General features: G+C 51.2%; 2 protein-coding genes across 3 annotated transcripts; both read right to left on the bottom strand.

The window, feature by feature from the left end:
* Positions 1-824: 824 nt before the first annotated feature.
* tasorb (transcription activation suppressor b) lies at positions 825-15,345 on the bottom strand. Of its 2 annotated transcripts, none has more exons than XM_035522463.1 (23): positions 14,904-15,345; positions 13,292-13,440; positions 12,728-12,820; positions 12,237-12,309; positions 11,702-11,793; positions 11,403-11,537; positions 11,095-11,210; positions 10,012-10,043; positions 9,776-9,881; positions 9,557-9,660; positions 9,346-9,449; positions 8,469-8,541; positions 8,286-8,360; positions 7,441-8,160; positions 6,823-7,136; positions 6,607-6,733; positions 5,527-6,464; positions 5,268-5,387; positions 4,918-5,077; positions 4,141-4,240; positions 3,623-3,801; positions 3,201-3,338; positions 825-3,108 (listed from the first exon to the last, which is right to left on the bottom strand). In XM_035522463.1, exons 1-23 carry the CDS (start codon positions 15,208-15,210, stop codon positions 1,529-1,531), a joined length of 5,835 nt encoding a protein of 1,944 aa, XP_035378356.1. In that variant the 5' UTR covers positions 15,211-15,345; the 3' UTR covers positions 825-1,528. The 2 variants fall into 2 exon arrangements, with proteins under 2 accessions (XP_035378356.1, XP_035378357.1); XM_035522464.1 differs by having other exon boundaries at positions 13,292-13,437.
* A 187-nt stretch (positions 15,346-15,532) lies between these two features.
* asb14b (ankyrin repeat and SOCS box containing 14b) lies at positions 15,533-19,802 on the bottom strand. Its single transcript, XM_026998246.2, is given in 11 exon segments — positions 15,533-15,961; positions 16,186-16,339; positions 16,460-16,759; positions 16,761-17,004; positions 17,169-17,346; positions 17,850-18,095; positions 18,472-18,614; positions 18,616-18,628; positions 18,748-18,879; positions 18,958-19,214; positions 19,738-19,802. Coding segments are annotated over 10 exon segments (1,845 nt in total). The 5' UTR covers position 19,214; positions 19,738-19,802; the 3' UTR covers positions 15,533-15,782.
* Between the last annotated feature and the right edge of the window lie 275 nt (positions 19,803-20,077).

Here is a 20,077-nt window from a genome sequence, read left to right as displayed (position 1 = left end):
GAACGTTAGCCGGGTGTATTTGTGCCACACTTCCAGCTTTCAATTCAGTCGGTGGCAATAACAAGTGCATCTGAAAATTTGTAGTGGGCCATAAAATGTCAGTGACCTGGGGTTTAACACTGATCGTGCCCCTGGAAAACTAAATGAACAATGGGTTCATATACTAGTAAAGGATGCATTTCTATGAAGGAGAGAGTACTTCTCCGTGTGGGGAAATGTTGCCAGGTGCCACAGCCAGCATGACTGAAGACAGGACACCATGTATGTGAGCTCTCTGAAACAAATCACTAGACTACACGACAGCTGGGGCCATTACACAGTCCATGATGTTCCGAATTTACTGACTTCTACAGGCCAAACTGACACATGGCCATATCCGCCAACTTCAAACACCGGTTTGATGCGAATCCTATTATGAAGTTTAAAAGCATAATGAAGTTTAAGCACATCTGAAGAAAATGCTGGATTTTCCTCAAGTTTGCTGTAAGAGGAAAATGTGTTACATAATAGACATTTAGTGTAGGGACAGATCCAATTACATGCGCTGTGGCAGCAGATAATGGTTTCAACACCTCTGCATCCTCATTTTTCAGCCCACTCACATGAGCGAGAGACCGAGAATCCCGATGCAGCACTGAGCACGCAAAATCCCCCAGGGGAAAGTTTGCTTTTCTTCACCGAGCATCACGAAGAACCCATCAGCTTGACACGTGCAACGTAACCTGCACTCTCTGCTGACAAAGAATGTTTTCTTCTCTGTACCCAATTCAAATGCAATGCAAATCTTCAAACCCTTATTTGGCAAAATGAAGACATGAAAGATGTCTGCTTAAAAACAGATTTATGAAACAGACCAAAGAACATGTTTTAAACCTACAAAGTAGGATTTAAAAAAAAATTTCTGCAGTTTCTGCAGTGCAAGTTTAGTGCCATGGACTCCCAATATCTCAGAAACAAAGACAGAACACCGCCCTCTGCAGGCCAGACATTAAATACACGTCCATGAAGACCGAGAGGGGTCCTCTGTAGGGGAGAAATCTGTAAACAGACCATACTTAGAAACGCATCATACATATGCATACATGAAGAACACAGCTAGCCACTTCCTGCAGATAATATAGTCAAACACAGTTCCATGTTTGATACAACCTTGTTTTAATAGAACATTTGTACAACCAAGAATGTAAATAAAAAACAAACAAAAACCAGCTAAAATGAAGAGTGACTCACTTTTTCTCTTTAAAAAAATATGTCTGCATTTGTCCCTTGTTCACAAACCGTTCTGAAAATTGTAACGAAAAAACAGTGAAAGGCAATTACATTTCTTGGCAATATAAATATAGTGGTCTGAACAAGGTTTCAGGAAGGGCGTGTCTGAACAACAGCACCACGCCGGCTGTTGTCCGAATTATTGATCTAATTGGTACAAAAGCATGATTCCATCACCATCATCAATGTGCTCTTCATGTCAAATATATACATTCTCTACGGCAGTAGTCTGTGAATATTTAACCGTTCGCCTTGGCATTCAGGGGTACGTGTAGTCCGAGTAGTAGTCCGGGACAGCCCCTCTCCCGGGAGGGTAGCCCCAGTTACAGACCGAGCCGCCCCGCATCGGCCCCCGACCCGGTCTAGATCTCATGGGCACTGGCGGAACTCCCCTTCCCCTGTAACATCCACGCATGATGTCCATGGGCCCCCTGGGGCCGAATGTGCCGCCACCGCCGCAGCGTGGGGCTGGCCCCTGCAGCCCACCTCGGCACGCGGGGCCCATCCCGGCTCCGGGGAGGGGGAGGAGTGCTCTGCAGCCGGCTCCACCCCTGCCGGGCGCGGCCCCCCCGGCCTGGGCCTGGCTCAGCCCGCCTCCTTTGTTCTCTGCGCATGAGTTCACTGGAGTCCTGCTGCCCTGGCTGCTGGGCGTCAGATTCCCAGGCGTGCCGCTCTTCTCCGACCCCGCCTCCTGGAAAGGGGCCGGGCCGGGCGCCGCGACGGCCGTGCCCCCCTCCGCCTGACCGCCGGGGGTGGAACCCTCGCCGGGTGCCGCCCACGGTCCGTCGGCCGAGCCCGGGGCGGCCGGCTTCCCTGCGGCTTCGCTCTGCGCGGGGGGGAGGGTGCTGAAATGCCCCACGCTCACCCCGGGCGCGTAGCCGTGCTGAGCCGCCGCCCAGTTGAACATGGGCGGCACGGGCGGGATGGGCGTGAGAGCGGGGAACACGGGGGGGTCCGGGAAGCCCGGCAGCGTTCCGGGCAGAGACGACGAGGACGAAGAGGAAGGGGACGCGAGGGGAGCAGACTCCATGGCTTTACCCTGCACATCCTGAGAGCCAGACGGTGCCACGTGACCCACGGCGCCGCCTGAGGCTACAGCAGCGGAGTCGCCAGGCAGGGGCGGAGCCTGTGCTGAGGGCTGAGGGCAAGGCGGAGCCTCCAGAGCAGGCAGGGCATCCGCTGCACCGCCAGAAACCTGCGGCACGGGAGGCGCAGAGGGGTTGGCGGGGGCCAGGGTAGCGGGGTTCGGGGGGGGCTGTGTGGAGGGGATCGTAGGGATCAGAGTGCTGGGGTTGGCCTGAGGCAGGGCAGGGGGCAACGAGAGCGGAGGAGTGCCGGTCTGGTTTACGGTTGGGGTGCCCAGCTGTGCGTATTCCGGGCCCTGCGAGGCCGAGCAGGCTGGCGAGGAGTAGGCCGAGGCCACGTGGTAGCCGGGGGAGGCGGGGTAGGGGCTCCACTGCGCCGTGCTGGGGTACAGGTAGCTCTGGTGGGGGTTGACCCCGAAGCTGGTCAGGCCGTCGTCCACCTCGGCCGTGGGCGCGCCGCCCTGCCTGGAGGCCTTGTACTGCGAGATTGCGGTCTTGAGCGCGTTGTAGTCCACAGGGTAGGAGCTCTGACTCCGGCCGGGGAAAGAAGAGAGGGGGTCCCGGCCCGACAGGTCAGGGAGAGGGGGCCGAAACTCCTCGCACCGGGGCGGGGGAGGCAGTGGCGTCTTGGCTTTCTCCGCCCCGCCCTCGGGCACTGCCGACGCCTCCTCGTCTGAATCCAAGGACATGTCCTCCTCTTCGACACACACGTCGGGCTCCACAGCGAGTGTGTGTGTGGGAGAGCGCGTCGAACCTGCACAGAGACAGGGAGCAAAGACGTTAAAATGTGCTCCCTGCAAAAGCAGAAGCTTCCTTAGCCACACGCTAGCCAGCTAGCGGCAGTACCTGCAGTGGGCGGAGCGGGCAGAGTGGGCATGTTGGTTTTAGTACTGCTAACCAGGCTCTCAAAGTTCGTCATGATGTCATTAATGCCAGCAGTGATGACCCCATTACTAGAGAATTTGGGCGGTTCAAAGCACTTATCTGTAAATAAAGCATATGACATCAATATGAGACAAATGAGTGCAATAGATACTCAACCGCTAATTAAATACATTTTAAAAAGTTCCGGCAGACAGCACAGTGCTATTTAAAGACACATCTACAAACCCCTCTAAGAGTTCCAAGAGCTGAAATAACGTCTGCGATAAACCGCGCACAACTTAACGGACGTTCAACTCCAAGTCCCATTACGGGAGTAGCTAATAAAACAGGCACAAGGCATCGCTAAAGAAACGTGAATCTCCGCCCCTTCATGCGTGTGATACCCGTGAGGAAGATGACGTGGCGCAGCTGCGTGTGCTGGGCCTGGAGCTTCACCAGGCAGTCCAGGTCCGGCGCCTGGCGCACCGGGGCATCGCACTCGTGGTACGGCAGGAACTCCACCAGGTGCTTCTTCTGGTAGGCTGTCAGCAGGTTCAGCAGGTCCAGAGCTTCACTGTTTAACCTAGACGGTGGGGGGGGGAGAGAGGGAGGGAGAGAGAGATAGGAATTCAGTCACTCCTGGCAGAAGCCTTTGTGGTGATAACGAGAAATTCTAAGAAAGGCAAAGGTGTCTATAATAAGAATAATAAGTACTATTATTCTCAGCAAGTTCCGCAGTTACACACTATTTGAAGAAAGAACCTGCAGGACTTGCAGAGAGAAGCAACATAAAAGCCTCTCGGTTCACAGGTGAATGAACTGTAACTGCTAACTGTAACTAGTTTTAATCCCTTTGCCTTTACTCTGCTGTGCTGACGCGAGTCCTGGCAGGCTGTGGCCGAGTGGCCTGACGGGCACTGACCTGCTGAGCTCCTTCAGCTTCTTCTGGGTCTTGCAGTGCACCTTCCACTTCCACGCCGTGCTCTGGCCCTCCAGGAATTGGAGGAAGGCCTGCAGCTTCCCTGCACAAGAACACACAGCGCAAAAAAAAGAAATAAATAAACAAGCAAGCCACACGGCAGGAGAAACAGACCACCGAGGAAGCGATGGGTACGACCACATGGGCGCTCCTGGCGGTTTACTGAGCGGTGTTTTGTCCTGAAGGGTCGACATCACGACTGCTGCTGCCTTAGTAGTTGTAGGCATGACTATCACGGTTTGACAGGTGGCCTATTGTTCTGTTTATCTGCTGTGACTGGTGGGCTGCCGTTAAAGGTCCTAATCTGGCTTCCCTTAGATATTTCCTGTTGAATGTCCATTAACTTCTTGTCTGGAGGCTGGGTACTTCCAGATGGCTGCCTCAAACATGTTACACTACATTTCCATAACATTTGTGAATTGGCTGAAAACGCCACCAATAAAACAAACAAATGATTGCGCTGATGTGTCTATAAACTGAGCTCTGATTTCTTTACATGAAAGATGTACTCATCAAAAATAAGAAAACAGGCATCAGAGAGCATCAGACTGAATAAACACTGTTCTGAAGACAGCTCAGGAGACCGGGACTAAGCAGTTACCAACTGTGCAAAGGTAACTGCCTTCAGCTAACGATGGAGGATGCAGGAACCTTTACGACCAGAGCATGATGTCCCACCAAGTGAGAGGGATTCCACCAACGGGTCAGACTGGTGCTCACCTAGTGTGATGAAGTCCGGCTTGAGGATGAGCTCGTCTGAAACGATGAGGCCTCCGGACACAAAAAGCTCATTGTAAGTGCGATTTTTAACGTCGTCTAGACTGTCCACGCCGGCGAAGTACACTGTAGATAACTTCTTTAGGGAGACCAATGCTGGAATCTGAAAGGCATTTGGGAAGGTTTAGATCCATGATTTTCAGTTCAGGCGGAGGTCCCTGCCAGCATTCCCTAACCATTTCACGTAGAGCAAGTTTACCTTATTTGTCCGAAGAATAAACAAACAAAAAAAAAAAACACTAATAAATATCCAAAGAGATTCCGGTCTCACATTGGCCACACTGCAACAATACCTTGTGAACGTGAGAAGCAATGTCTTCATTCTGAATGATGACCATAAACTTCTGTTGACAGTTGTTTTCCAGGTACGTCTGAGGGTCGCACTCGATGTTGCCGAGGCTTTCCAAGTACCCCTGTGAAGGATTCAGAGGAAGGAAGGCAAAACAGGTGAGGGAGCGGCCACCAGCAGCCCACGGTGAACGTCACAGGCCGGCCGGAGCCCTCCAGGAGGTGCAAACGCCTCCTCTCCCCCCCCCCCCCCCGGATGCCTACCTTAATCTCAGTGCATAGCCTGCTCTCCTCCTCATCCCCCCGCTGAATGTAAAACTTGACCGCGTTCATCTGCATGATCTCCACCAGCGTGCACAACACGTCCGGCTTTAGCTGGCCAATCACGTTGTTTCCGACGGGGCCGGCGCCGCCCGCCTGGGCCGGGTCAGGGGGCAACTCTGCTATGGGCGGGAGACCGGTGCTTCCTGCCGGGGGCAGGCCTTTAGGGCTGTCCACAACACCCGGGACCTTCGGCCCGTCAGTCTTTTTCCCCACTGGGACCAGGTGCGCCTCCTTGATGGTGCCCAGGCGACGCTTGCAGGTGGGAGAGGATTGTTTCTTGGGGGCAGGTGTGGGTGTGTGTGTGGGGGCAGATGGAGGGGCAGGTGTAGGGGCAGGGCAGGGGCTCTGGGGCGCGGGTGGCGCCACTTTGGGTACGGCCTCCTGCGGTTTAGGCTTTGGGGCTGGCTGTCTGGCGTGGAGGGGAGTGGGTGCCACCGCAGCATGAGGAGGCGTCGTAACCGTAGAAGGAGACACCGGAGGAGCGGGAGCAGGCTGCACAGGAGGGACCACCGCGGGGGCGGGGACAGGCTGAGGGGCGGGGGCAGGGCTGCTAGGGGCGGGCCGAGGGGGAACGGAGGAGGAGCCGCTCATCCGACTCATCCATTCACAAAGCGTGCTGATGTAACCTTGCACGGGCACCGGCTGGATGTACTTCGACACGTAGGCAGAGAAGGCAGAGCTCAGCCTGTTCGGCTCCCCCTCCTGCCGAGGCGAAGGAGGTTGGGAAACATAGTAGATTTTCTGGGTGTCCATCAGTTCGCGGATGTCCATGCAAAGGTGCTGGAACTCCTGGTCCAGGATGGATTCGACGGCTCTCCCTGCCACCGGGGTCGGTCTGTCCGACCCGGACGTCCCCGCATCGCCCGCAGCGTCCGGGCCTGTGAACCGAAAACAGAAAATCGGATTAACTGAGCGTGGGAATCGAGTGTCACTGACCTTACTTAACTCCCGACGCACAGCACTCAGGACGGCTGAGCCATGCAGCGCATGGCGAGGAGGACGAGGATGAGGGAGGCCTACCCGTGGACACTGCTCTCTGCTGCGAGGGGGTGTGACCGGCGTGTTCCACGGGCCGGACAGCCTGCTGCTCCACGTTGGACGACGGGCTGCACAGGTCCATGCTGCTGATGCTGCACGCCATCTGGTCCTGCGCGGTACAGCAAAGCACGGGCGTTAGCATTGGCGCCAGAAAGCTTAGCCTCATATCTGCTATGCAACGGAAATGGAAACCCAAACCTCCAGATACTCCTGCACGGTCTGCTCCTCCTCCGCGTGCCGGGAGCGCAGGTCGCTGCGGGCGGCGTGTTCTCCTGGCTCGCGGGCCGGCTCGGGCCCCGGGCCGTCCTGCGGCTGAGGGGCCAGCGCTGACGTGGCGGCGGCCGGGCCAGGGCTCTGGGCGATCTTCTTGATGGCGCTGAAGAAGAGCTTCAGCAGTGCCTGCGTGTCCTGCACGCTCGCGCCGTGGGCCACGCGCTCGCGCAGGTCCGTGTCGCACAGCCCCATGCTGTCCATCACGGCCGAGAGAGACAGCGGCTTGTCGCCCTGCGGCACTGTGGGCGAGGATGGGAGAGCGCAGGGGTGAGCCGCAGGCGGACAGGGAACAAAACATTAAGGAACGCGCCACCCCTGCAACCGAGGCCTCCTGACGGCCCTGGACCGGCCGCGCGCCTACGCGCTTGCTGCTTCGCTACCTAGTTTACCCAGCTGCTGCGAGATCCCACATTCAGAAGCTGTGAAGCAGGCGCACCGACGTACAACCTCCGCTCGGACTTAACGCATCAACTGCAATTCGCTGACATTCCCTCGTTTCCCACCTCTCTCCCGCCCACCGCCGACGGGAACGCTGCCACTCACCCCTCCCTGGCTCGCCGTTGCTTGGCGCGCCAGTCTTCAGGTACTTGCTGACGCCGGGCAGTGCGTCTCCCTCGCTCCTCCTCTTCAGCCCGGCGGGGTCCCAGGTGTCTGCGCGCTCCTGCCCGCTGCCGTCCTCCTTGCCCAGCGCCCGCTTGTGCAGCTGGATCAGTTTCAGCAGCTTCTCCATCTTGTCCTTGTCGTACTCGGCCTGGCCGAGTCGGGCGCCCTGCCCGCCCCCGTTGGACTGCGCCAGCCCTGGCCTGGCGCCGCTGCCGGCCGGCCCGTCGGGGCCGCCCCAGTCCGACACGGGGCTGTACTCCTCCCCCCCGGCGGGCGGGGACGACGTGCCCCAGCAGCTCTCGCCGGTGCCCTGCCGCAGGCGCGCCACCGGCAGCTGGAAGCCGGCGGGACCGTAGAGGTAGGTGCTCAGCGCCGAGTCCACGCCTTTGGCCCGGGGGGGCGGGTGCAGGCTGGGCCGCTCGTCCAGGTTGTGCCGGTACTCGGGTGCGGCGAAGGGCCGGCCCACGCCCTGCTGGCGGAGGCCCAGGTAGTCCTGCACCTGGCTCTTCACTCCGGCGGCCAGGTCCTTGGGTGGGTTGGAGCGCAGTTTGACGAAGGCGTGATGCAAGGCAGGGACGTAGGTGTCGAGGTGGTCTGTGACCGGGTCTTTTGGCTCTAATGAGACCAGATTGTCCTCTTGCGGGCCTGCGTGCTTCGACACTAGACCAAAACGGGGGGGGGGGGGGGGGGGGAACAAAGGAAAAAAGTCAACACTCGTGCAAAGAAAACGCACTTTGAAACACAGCCATGAGAAAAAAAAGATACAAACACACACACACACTTACTGAAGCATCTCGTGATCCTTGGCTCTTGAAAAACAAAAAGTGCCTGCAAGCCTCTGTCATTTCTTCCTCGCCGCTCTGCAGTTGAGCAAACGACACAGAGAAAGACGTTCTACCGTCAGTCAAACGGCTGAGGGATGGCGTGAGCGCGCCGTCCGTGCTTATGAACGTGGCGGCAGAGTTTACCGTTAGAACCGTGCATGTGAGCGGGCGACAGGAGGAACAGGAAACCTCTGTCCACCAGCGGCTTCACGAGAACCTGGACAAAAACAGACCGGAGGGGATCGGATCAAAGCTTTACACACGCTCTGGGAATCTTAACAGATAACCGACAAAGATCCTGATAGCAGAGGAGCTACTGCATGGGGGGGAAGAACATTCCTCTCCATTCACGTTCTCTCCAAGCACCTGCTTCAACAGCAGGAACACTCATTAAACATTATAAACCCTTTACAAACATTAACACAGAATCACTCATTAAATATAATACACCCTTTACAAACATTAAAACAGGAACAGTGCTTTATACATTGAAGGATCTGTATCTGGTTAGTTTATCAAGATTAGGGAAAACGCATCCTAATGCAAGGTGTACATGTGTGCACGCACACACACACACGTGACTGTGTGAACCAGACTACCTCAGAAGGTGGTCTGGCTTATTCAGTCACTGGACTCCAGGCGTAAACACAATCTGTGCTCACGTTAGGGGCGAACGTACCTAACCACATTACTGCAAAGAGCACAAATGCCTCACCTACAGGGGGAACTGTGTAACCACCATTGCAAACACATCTGTGTTGTCAAAGTACTGAAGAAGACCCCCTCCTTGGTCGCGCCGCAGAGTCATTACGGGACACCCTACATCTGCTGCGTCGCCAGTCTAGTTTGGCTCCCTGCACCTCCACACACACGCACATCAGACATCAGAGCGGAGATCGCAATCCACACCACGAAAAGGCAGGGATTCCGGGCGTCCTCGTTACGGAAACGCTGACATTCAGACTCATACGAGGCGTTAACAGGGCCAAAGAGGAACGCGACAACGTTGAAAGAAACTCACCATTTTCTCCCTCTCCAGTCGGTGCAGCAGTCCGGACAGGCAGTTGCCCTGCTTGGTCTTGCCCATCACCTCAAACAGGCTGCCGTAGATCCCACACTTGTGCACTGCAGCAAACAAACAAACAAGGGTTCTGAGGGACCGCGGCAACGGCGGCACGCCGCTAACCGTCTTCTGCTGCAGACGCATTCGCCTTCCCCGCGCCCGCGCTCACCCTCCTGCGTCCCGCTGTACGTCTCCCACGAGAGCAGCGTGGATGGGATCTTCCTCTTCACCTGGTCGAGATGCATCGCTGCACTGATGTCGATCCTGTCGGGGCTTAAAGGGCGAGGAAAGGGAAAATTCAGCAGGTTTCGGTGGGGGTGGGGGGTTCGTTAAATGGCTGCTAAAACCGCGGCAGCGTCGCGAGGCGAGGGTCGACGGGCTCGCTTACAGTTTCAGGGGTAGAAAGGGGAGGCTGGGAGAGCGGATGCACACTTGATAGAGTTCTTCCCCCCGGTTGACCAGCGGACCGCTCCACACCGTGTACCTGCGCCGCACTGCCAAAACAGAGGCACCCGTCAGCAAGTCCCACGCTAGCCGAGCCGCGGGTAAGGCAAGAGGATGCCTGAGGGAGAGCTCAGCACCGTTCATACTCTGCCTCAGAAGCACTCGATGTGGAACACTTACCTCTGTGTCCTTCATACAAAGTACTGCTTAACCTGAAAAGCAAGAAAACAAAAATGTGACTTACAAGGACGACATGAATATCAGTTTTGATATGAATGACTGCGGACTGAAATGCCCACTTTTATCTAACATCTATAGTACTACACGACCTGTAGTAAATGAAGGTTATTATTCTCCAAAGTCAGTGACTACAGACCCAGACTCGCTTTTCAGCAGTGAACAGCAGAGCATCGACTACTAAAATCCCTCCATCGTGACTGGATAAGCCTCCCTTGTAGCACTTCTCCAGCAATGGAGCGCCACCAGGACCTAGCGAACCTAACAATTGCAGGCCATGTTTCCACAGGGCTGTGAGCTAAACGATCACACGCCTGACATGCCATGGCCCGGGCAAACGCAGTCCACAGACGCCGTTACAACATCACGGACCATGTTTGTTTGGAGATTTTAGTTCTTGCTCCGAGAGCGTTATCCAATGACAGGATGTGCTCGGAGTGTATGCAGGGATCGCCACAGACGATGACAATGTGGAACACGACCGAAATGTTTAGTTTTATGTTACGAGGGCGCACGGTTATTAGACAGCAACTTACGTTTGTCCGCAGACAAATTTTCAGAAAATGGCAGCTTAGCTTTAGAAGTGCCAGGAGGACCAAACCCTTTGGCTGCTTGCACCACAGATTCTGTGGTTTCAAACCAGTAAGGTTATGTGGTCAAATCAGCACTGGTTTTGCCAGCTGAGACTCAGCATTTAGCAGCAGGAAAGTGTACGGTGGTTCGAGACTTAGCACCGGCATGTCGAATGAAAACTGCCATTACATTTCCCATCTACCTTGCAAAGTAATTAACCGAAAAACAAGACGCAAAAAAGAGGCTTGTCTCAGCGAATCGCCACTCTGCTGTGCGCTGGCAGAGCTGAACCAATCCATTCCTCGAGCATGTGCTTTCAGGCTCTCCACAAAATTAAATTAAATGGCACACAATTCTACCACTTCTAAAGAGGACAGCTGATCGGAGCTGGCGCGACGGCGCGTGCCGCCCCGCCGCCAGTCGGGGCTTCTGCCGCCCCGCAAGGTCCCGTACCTGTGGGCGGCCGCTGCTGACTCCTTGCCCTTGTACTGAAACGATACCACAGCGTACGGACAGACGTGCCTGGGGCGGGACTTCGGCTCCTCGAATGCAAACTCGTAGAAGTATTGCTGCACGTGAGACAAACAAGCCGTTAGTGACGTCAGACCAGCGATGACACTGAAACAGAACTAGCCAGTAAAAAAACAGATAAGAAGAGTCTCCCAGACATACCAAGGAAACAGGCAGTGCACTTCCAATGAGACAAAACAATGCCAACAGCTGTAAAGTGACAGAGTTACGGTAATGACAGAGGCACATACCTGAGTGAGCTCAAAGGCCCTATATGACAGTAATGATGTTACTTTGCTGGCATTTTTGTGTATGTGGCAGTCAAACTTCGGTGAAGGCTCCAGGTTACTCTTGGGCATATTTTCAAATATGCTCTTTAATCTACCCTGCAGAAGAAACACAAAGTCCATATATTATTCAGAAACAATAATCACAATAGAAAAATAAATAATGCAAGAAAGAGAAACAGAAGTCATATACATAATCTTTTTTATTCCTTTACATAACAACCACACACCACTAATGGTATTAAAGAGAAATGAAACATTACCTTCATGACTTTAAATATAATAACATCCCCAGATGCTCCCACTTCAAATGGATTAATTTGCAACAAATCCGAGTATTTGGAAAGGTAAACCCCTGTAAAACATGGAGAGGCTCACTAAAGGGTACACCGTGAACATTCGTGCAAGCCCCAGAGTCCTCTGCAGGGTTTTTTTTTTTTTTTTTTTAACTCAACTGAATATTAAAGCACTTACTGCAAGTTTTTCATTTCATCAGAGGAGATAATATTCATAACAGCAAAAAAAAGTAAGAAACAGCAAAGCACTGAGTGCTCAGTTATACACACTTTAGTGAAGCCAGGCAAAGTGAGGCAAGACGGAATCGTGAATGATTTACAGACAGCCCGTTCACAACAGCCTGGTCTGCTTTGCAAAGTCCAGTCCCTAACACACCACAGACTACACGATAATCCAGATCATCAAGCAAATATCTAAAGTTTACGAACACCAGTCCGGAGTACATAAACAGAACCATCTCTGGTTCTGAGGGAGTGGATTCAAACAGGCAGCTTAGTTTACCTTTAACAGGATTTCCCAAATTGCTAAGCCGCGCATGTCCCACTGACAGTCCCTTTTCACAGATCCAGTGAGTCTAAAAAAAAAAGCACAAGTGTTACACTACATCTCTGCACATCTCGGGGCACAGCATCCAAAGCCCAATGCGCCAAATGTGGGTTGGTGTCTGAAGACTTACTATTCCCTGTTTATGTCAATTTATTTATTTTTTTATTGTTCACTGCAGTTTATACAACATGAAGTCTGTCTGTCTTGTTTGCACTGTGCAATAACTTTATGCGCACCGCATTCTTTGCTAAAATGAACCGTTTACTTGCAGATAAACCCGAATAAAGCTGAAATAAATCAACACGGAGCCAAACGTTTTCCCTTAAGCAGTCAAGACAGATATACAAACAAAAGGTGAAGTAAAGAACAATAAGTGAAAGAGAACACGCAGCCTGGCTAAGGAAACAAAGGATCTGCAGACAAACGCGTGCGGCTCCCAGACTCACCTTGTTTGCATCAGGCAGCAGAAAGGCATAGGAATCCGTGAGCTCGGTATCTGTCCGGCCAGCCTGCTTGAGTTCCCTTTTCTTCCCAATGAACTACCGAGAACAGAAGGACGGGCTCATCAATAGCAGCAAATCAGCAGCGCGTTCAAATATGGAAGCGGCTTTGAGGCGGAAGGTAACGATGTAGACTAGTACAAGCGCGGGCCAAACTGTCACTTTCAAGCCACATATGACTGACTTCGTGAATTCATATTGCATTTTAACGCGATCCATAAACCCTTTACCTAATCTTATAATGTAGGCTTCATCATAAAAACACCAAACAGAAATCACAGGACAGCCTTTTTTTAGCAGCTAACATCAATTACAGTAAATGACAGGTCCACTCGATATGCTGAATAAACAGGCAAGAAGCAGCAAATCTGCCAGTTTGGCCCTTGTGGACTGTGGGTTTCGTGCAGAACGATGTAAATCGTTCGGAGAATGAGTTTACCCTACGTCCAGGAAACTGGCTCTGAACACACCATATCAGCAGGCGAGGTGTCCTCAGCCACAGGAGCTTACCTCTTTCTCCAAGAGCTCACTGTGAACGAGACATGCTTTGGTGTAGGTGAAAGCTCCTCGAGAGGAGGTGTCCAGGTAGAAGGAAGAGAGGAGCTTAACAAGTTCCTCAAACTCCCGCGAGTCCGGGGCCAACTGCTGGAGCAGTCCTGCTGGACCGGCAGAGAGAAGGAGAGTTAGGGGAAGAGTGTGCACCCACACACCCCAGCTCTACCCGAGACCTACAGCACGGCCAGTACAAGAGCGCTGGAGACCTCAAGCTCAACATAAACAAACAAAATGCCATCTTAAAAATACCTGTGCATAGATATTGTCTGTACTTTAACTGGTATCTTAACTGTGTTTATAATAAATCAGCAAGTGAGTTCAGAGAAAACAGACAAAGCACCTGACAAGTAGTTTATCAGGCAACCAAAAGCAGTGAAAAAAGACGCAAGCATGTGTAGCACTATTCTGAACACTTTTAAGAGATCTTCAGACTGAGAACAAGGGCACTAGAGAGAAGTCATTTATTCTCAACAACTCTGTCCCTGTTACTATGGTGACAGCCCTGGTCTGGGCCAGGTCAATAAGCAGTGAACAAGCTTGTCAGGCTTATATGCAGCTAGCAGACCAAGTTAAAAAAAAAAATCACTGCTGCCCAAAACACTACTACTCTGCACCCTCTGCATGTCTCCACAAGACTAAACAAGAGTGATACCAACAACTGCTTGAAAGAACACTAAAGGTAATGTGCACATGCACAGAAATGCACAACCTTCAGAAGGCTCATTCCTTCCCAGCGCTCACAAATATGTCACACATCACAACGTGCAACTGCTGGAGTGCTAACCGGTCCAATTCCGAGCTAACGACAGTGTACCTGCACTAAGAATAACGCTGAGACATCCAAAACCCATCATATATGGGGCTGCATGGATTAAGGGGTGACTTGACATCAAGATGGGGTCCATGAGGGCTTTAACACGATGGTCTAAAGTGTTCTTTAAACTTCCTAGCCCACAAAGAGAGCTCACATGAGCGATGTTATGGTGAACTGAGTCACATTACACGACCAGTGCCAGTGGTGGATGTGGAGTGGCAAAAACATGTCATATGGTGGCAGCACTGTGGGGGTAAACCTTGTTAGCTACCCGTTGTGGCTAGCTGGCATTCGCAAGTGCAGTGTCAGGCTCACAGTAAGGGACAAAACTGGACGGCTCTGCAAGATGGGTTTCTCAGGGAACGGCTGCTGCATTTAACCGAAAACACGTACGTGTTTGGTCTACGGCACCGATCCTCATGTGCTTCTCGACTTACAGGCTTATTTGAGTATTAGCAAGTTAGCTGGCTAACGCTAACCAACCTAGCTAGCTAGCTACCTGCGACGCCGTGCATAATGTGGCTGGATAAATAACACGCACATGAAAGCGCAAATAACCGCACAGGCGCAAAATATACCGCCCTTGCAAATACACGCATAGATCCTGTGACTTCGGGTGTTAGCTTCTCTAGCTAAAGACAGCGGGAAGCTAAGTTACTAGGTAACGCGGATTAGCAGGCATGCAGGATGGACAGGCTATGAAACAGAAGCAGTCCCTTTCAGTTTCAGGAATGCCAGTAAAGGAGACACAACCTTTCCGCTCCTTAATCTTCCGAGGAATTTGAAAATTCCTCCGTGGCAACTCCTCGGCAGACCTCTGCAGCGTCGAGGGAGAACTGCCACAGTGTTTCAGATCCGACAGCCCGCTCCTTCGCCGCTCAGAAGCATCTTGCTCAGACATTTGCTCGTCTTCGCATCCAGCTTGATCGCCATTTTGCTTGGATGTAGTCGTGGTACAGGCTGGCAATTGTTTCTGGCTGTCGCCGCCGTCCAAGGCTGAGCCACCGGGTCTTATGCTGTCCTTTTCGAATTTTCGGTCCTCGTTGAAATTGCAGGCCATTTTGTGGGGGCCACCGATCACCTCGTCGACTGGCGATGAAGTTGGTTTCAGCGCCGCTTCACTGAGTAATTCTCCTTCTCAGCCAGCCTCCGCCATTATGGCTCTGACGTATGTCTTCCCCACCACTGCAACACTCTGGCGTCACTCTGTTTACAAGCGGCCGTGCGCCGCCAAAAGGCCGATCTTTACACGACAAGTCCGTCTGGATACGAGGGCACCGTTTCATCGGTGCTATCTGTTATTATGTTCATATTTAGATATAGATAGTCGGTGGGCGTAAGGACGGTTATTAATACGCTTTCAAAAATCACTTGGAACAGAATGGACTTGCATGGTAGTTTATTTACATAAGGTGACAAAAGTAATATAACACATCAGTCCCACGCTGTAATTATAGGCATTATAGACAAAGTGATGCTACAAAGTGAACAATTTTACCGTGGTGAAGAAATTTCCCTATACCAAAAACATTTATTTCTAAAAAAATAAAAAAAAAGGAAACGTGACGTTAAAACGACTAAAATAATCGCCTCGGTACAAACACAATGTAACCTCAAACGAAATGTCCACTTTCATTCAATCTTCTCCGCACTTCCTCTGCTGTAAATATCGTACTCTTTGAAACGGATGTAGTCCTTGAGACTGTTGGGCAGTGGCAAGAAGCTGATAAAAACAGGAGCCCTGTGGCGCAAGCGGCCAAGGCACTCACGGATCTTAAGCCGACACAAATGCTTCAGCCTTCGAGCGTTTCCTGCAAAGACAGTAAAATGTGTTGTCATATCACTGAGTTAACTTAAAATACCTTGACATTGCGTTTTAAGTTTTTTTTTTTTTTTTAACAAAATACATATATGTAATTTGGGGCCACACAAAAACGATACCTGTAATAAACTATTAATACAGGTTATGTTCACTTGGTAACCCTTCAGAAATTAAGTTCAGAAGCTCCGCCTTTTGCTGCTGCGGATCACACACCTTGAATCTTGCATATCTCTGGCCACTGTTTCTGTTCTTCCAGGACACTCTTCAGTTTGGAGCAGAAAGTGACATGGTCCACATAGTCCAACATGATTCTCACCACCTGGCCCGTGGTCTGCTTGAGCCAGTAAACTGTGATGACCTCACAAAACTGAAGATATAAATGTGTTATTACTGCACTGCAGTTTCCCCAAGCAGTTCAAAAGGATGGTTGACAGCAACAAAACTAAATCGAGTCAGTTGCAGCACCAGTCGGCGACAGTCGCCTTACCACCACGTCCTTTATCACAGAAGCGCTCCAGCCCTCAAAGTCGGGCGGCACATGTGAGCCCTGGCCGTAGGGGCAGTCGAAGCAGCGTCGCACGTCATAGCCGTTATTGAGCAGCATGCGCAGCATCACCTCGTCCTTCAGCGCGTTCTGCAGGGCTGACGGGAAGTGTGTCGTGTTTACGCGCGAATAGTAGTTGACGTTGGCGCCGTAGCGCAGCAGCGTGCTGATGAGTTCGTAGTTGCCCCGGGCATGGCCCAACTGCAGGCAGCTGACCGGGTCCTGGTTGGGCATGGCGCCGGCCCTCTAGCAGCAGGCGCGCCGACTGCACGTCGCCGTTCGACACGGTAAAGTACAGTGCCGACCTGCGCTCGTCATCGTAGTTCCTGCGCACCCGCGGATGGAGCATGAAGTTGGGGTCAAAGCCGGCATGCCAGCAGCGTTCCAGGCACTGGCTGTGACCGCCCGCGGCGGCAGAATGCAGCGGGCTCATACCGCTCTCTTTAATAGCCTCTTTTTTAGTTACCGGGATTAACCGTTCCAGTGCCCTGTGAAAGTATACAGGACGATGAGAGGATTAATGCAGGAATGGACCCTATAGGGGGATTTACTCTGTTTGACAACATAGACTTTTGTGTAAGTAATATTCAAATATCTAGCAATCAAGAGTATGTAAGTATGGGACAAGTTGGCCGGACCATCCGTCACTTACAACAGATGACCACGATAAGCCACCCGATGGATGGGTAGATGGCCTGTGTGTGTGGGAGTGTTGGGGTCGGCGCCATACTCCAGCAGCACAGAGATGATGTCAGGATTTCCAGACGCTGCCGCCTCAAACAGGACTGACGTGGACCCTGGGGATTGAGGCTTTGACAGTACACTGGCTCCTGAGAGCCAGTGAAAGCGAGGAGTGCATATAGATTTCACAATGCAAAATGATTCTGGTCATTGCTATTTGATATCCATCAGGCATCATCGACCTTTTTTAAAATGTGAACAATGTGAAATAAAATGTGAAATATCTTTAGTTTCCCCCCCCCCCCATCACAGTTCTACCCCCACCCCCTTTTAGTCTATTAACTCCTGTTGTAAATCTCTCCTCTGTCATGTGAACAGGGAGAAAAGATGCGCACAAACTTTTGCACCTTTTCAAACTCAGCTACACAACTCTGTCAAGTGAGTTAGTATACTCAGAGAGTACTTCTGGCCTTCACACAACCTCGCGGATGATGGACTGGCTGGTGCATTACTCATCGAGAAGAAAGAAATATCCTTTCACTCTTCAAAGAAAAGAGAACCACTCATGCTCTTGTAGACCGTAGAATAGCATGGATTCACATCTGAACTGAAAAGCCATGGCATAACTCAGGATCAACAAAATTTAAATCACCTTTCTCTAGCAGGATTTCCACAACATTCAAGTGCCCAGCCTGGGCAGCCAGTGCTAAAGGAGTGTGTTCACTGGAGTCACAGACATTTGGGTTGGCACCAGACTGGAGGAGTAGATACACGTAGTCCTCCAGGCCCAGTAGAGATGCTTCGTGCAGAGCAGTTCTCTGGAGACTCCCTTTCTGGTCCACGGCAGCATTATACCGAAGCAGAAGAGAAGCCAGGTCATACCGATCATTCTTTATGGCTGTTTGGAGAGACGAAACATGGAAATGATCTATTCCAGCATTTCTTATACCACGTGTCATTCATCATGTTTTAAATTATCCATAACACAGCAAATCACTCCAAAAGAAGTCATACCATAAACATTTTCCCAAGCTAAAGAGCCACTCTCAATACTCTTAACTGAGGAGCTACATATAACATTTTTAATGTATAATTTAATTTATTATATAAAAATCCATTAATTTTAATAATTTTGTATTTTAAAAAGTGCATCAAAGTGCATTAGAGATGCTTCTCTAATCTCCAAGGCTACTGCCAGAAGGCAAAGTAGCTAATGGCCCTAAATTGCTCTTAAATATTATACAACCTGTATGTTCTGGAAAAGAACTACACACCCATGACCAATGGGGAGTCTTCATCCTTGTTTTGACAGTCGGGGCTGCTGCCATTCTGGAGCAGGAATGTAGTATTCTCTCTGCGGTCGTGGATGACAGAGAGGAGAAGAGGAGTCTCCCCCCTCAGTGTGCGGCAATGGCCGACCCTGTGGCGAGGCTGAACATGCCACAAACACACACACACACAAACAAACCTTCCTGAGACAGAGCTTGGCCTCTTGAATTAAGGACTTGCTTCTTCTGAGAGGATGCCTCGGGACCAGGATGAGTGTCTACCTGAGAAAGTGATCTCCAAAATACTCCTTTTCTCCTGTATTGCTGCCTCGTGCATGGGGATCCAGCCCCTGCCGTCAGCCATGGACAGGGCAACCGCGCGCTGCACGAGCAGCCGTAGGGCCTCTTCATTCCCTGCGGCCATACACGAGGAAGAGATGTAGAGTGCAGGCGCTCGGCAGTACCAGCGCAACAGAGAGAATCAGCTCTCACCTGCCCGTATGGCTGTAAAAATCTCCTCATAATCGACGTGCTCAAGCTCAGCTTCACTGAGGGAAACAGCAGGGGATATTTCCTCACATAGATGGGTAGACATAGTGTCGATGTCAAAGGGCATGTATGAAGTACAGCCATAGCTTGGAGCCTGATTCCTGAATTTGGTATATTCCAGCAGGCTATGCTCTATCATGTACTGCGTGGCCTCATCCTCATCCAGATCTTCTTCTAGTGCATCATACGATCCTTCCATGCTGTTTTTGGTTTATTTAACACGTAAAACAGCAAGAACCAAAGGGTGTTTAATGCTTCTTTTAGAAGCAAAGTTTTTGGAATGTTTGTCATAAATGAGAAAAGTAACAGATAGGGTTAGGGTATTTACCAAAGAAATTAGACATACCGTATGTTCGGAAGGCAATAGCAAATGTATCAGGCATTTGTGCAATTAACACATGTGGTAGTATGGCTAGTATAATAATCCTTAAATACAAATAATCCTTAAATAACTTCTCTAGTTTCTGCCTTTGATGTTGTCTGAGATTACAGAATACACACATCTTGGAGCATTGACATCAAACCTTTGTAAGCCACCTTACCCACAAACTCTTACCCACAGAAACTAAAAACATCTCAAACAGCAGTTTGTTACTGACTGTGCTGTATCAACATGACTATTTTGTAAACATGCAGTCTTCCATTCCATGCAAAATTTCACTGTTCTCTGAAGCCCTTCTGGAAATAAATATGTTAGAAGCCTTATGCAAATGTTCCTTTTACCTTTAGGCAATGGGCGCTGCTGTTTTTTGTTGCACTTGTAACCTCAGAGTGTTTGAGGCTCTTAGCTGCCACACAGCTATTTATATCCGAAGAGTTAAAAATATGTGATCATGGCCCTGGGCCAGGCAACTCCTCTACTAAACAGACGACACTATGACACTCAACTCTGCAGCTCTGCTCACCCACCTGGCTGATACACTCAGAGGGGCCTTAGGCCTCATATATAGCCTAGATGACCAAAGATTAGGAATTCAACATAGTGAAGTCACATTAGAGTTGCAATTAATGTATGCAGTCTGCTTTGCTCAAAGAGGCCTCTGAAATAGTTATCATTAAACCT

The sequence above is a fragment of the Electrophorus electricus genome, chromosome 24, assembly GCF_013358815.1.
Source record: "Electrophorus electricus isolate fEleEle1 chromosome 24, fEleEle1.pri, whole genome shotgun sequence".
Classification (NCBI taxonomy): Eukaryota; Metazoa; Chordata; class Actinopteri; order Gymnotiformes; family Gymnotidae; genus Electrophorus; species Electrophorus electricus.
The sequence above is the reverse complement of the archived record's forward strand: the minus strand, read 5'-3'. Positions and strand labels throughout refer to the sequence as shown.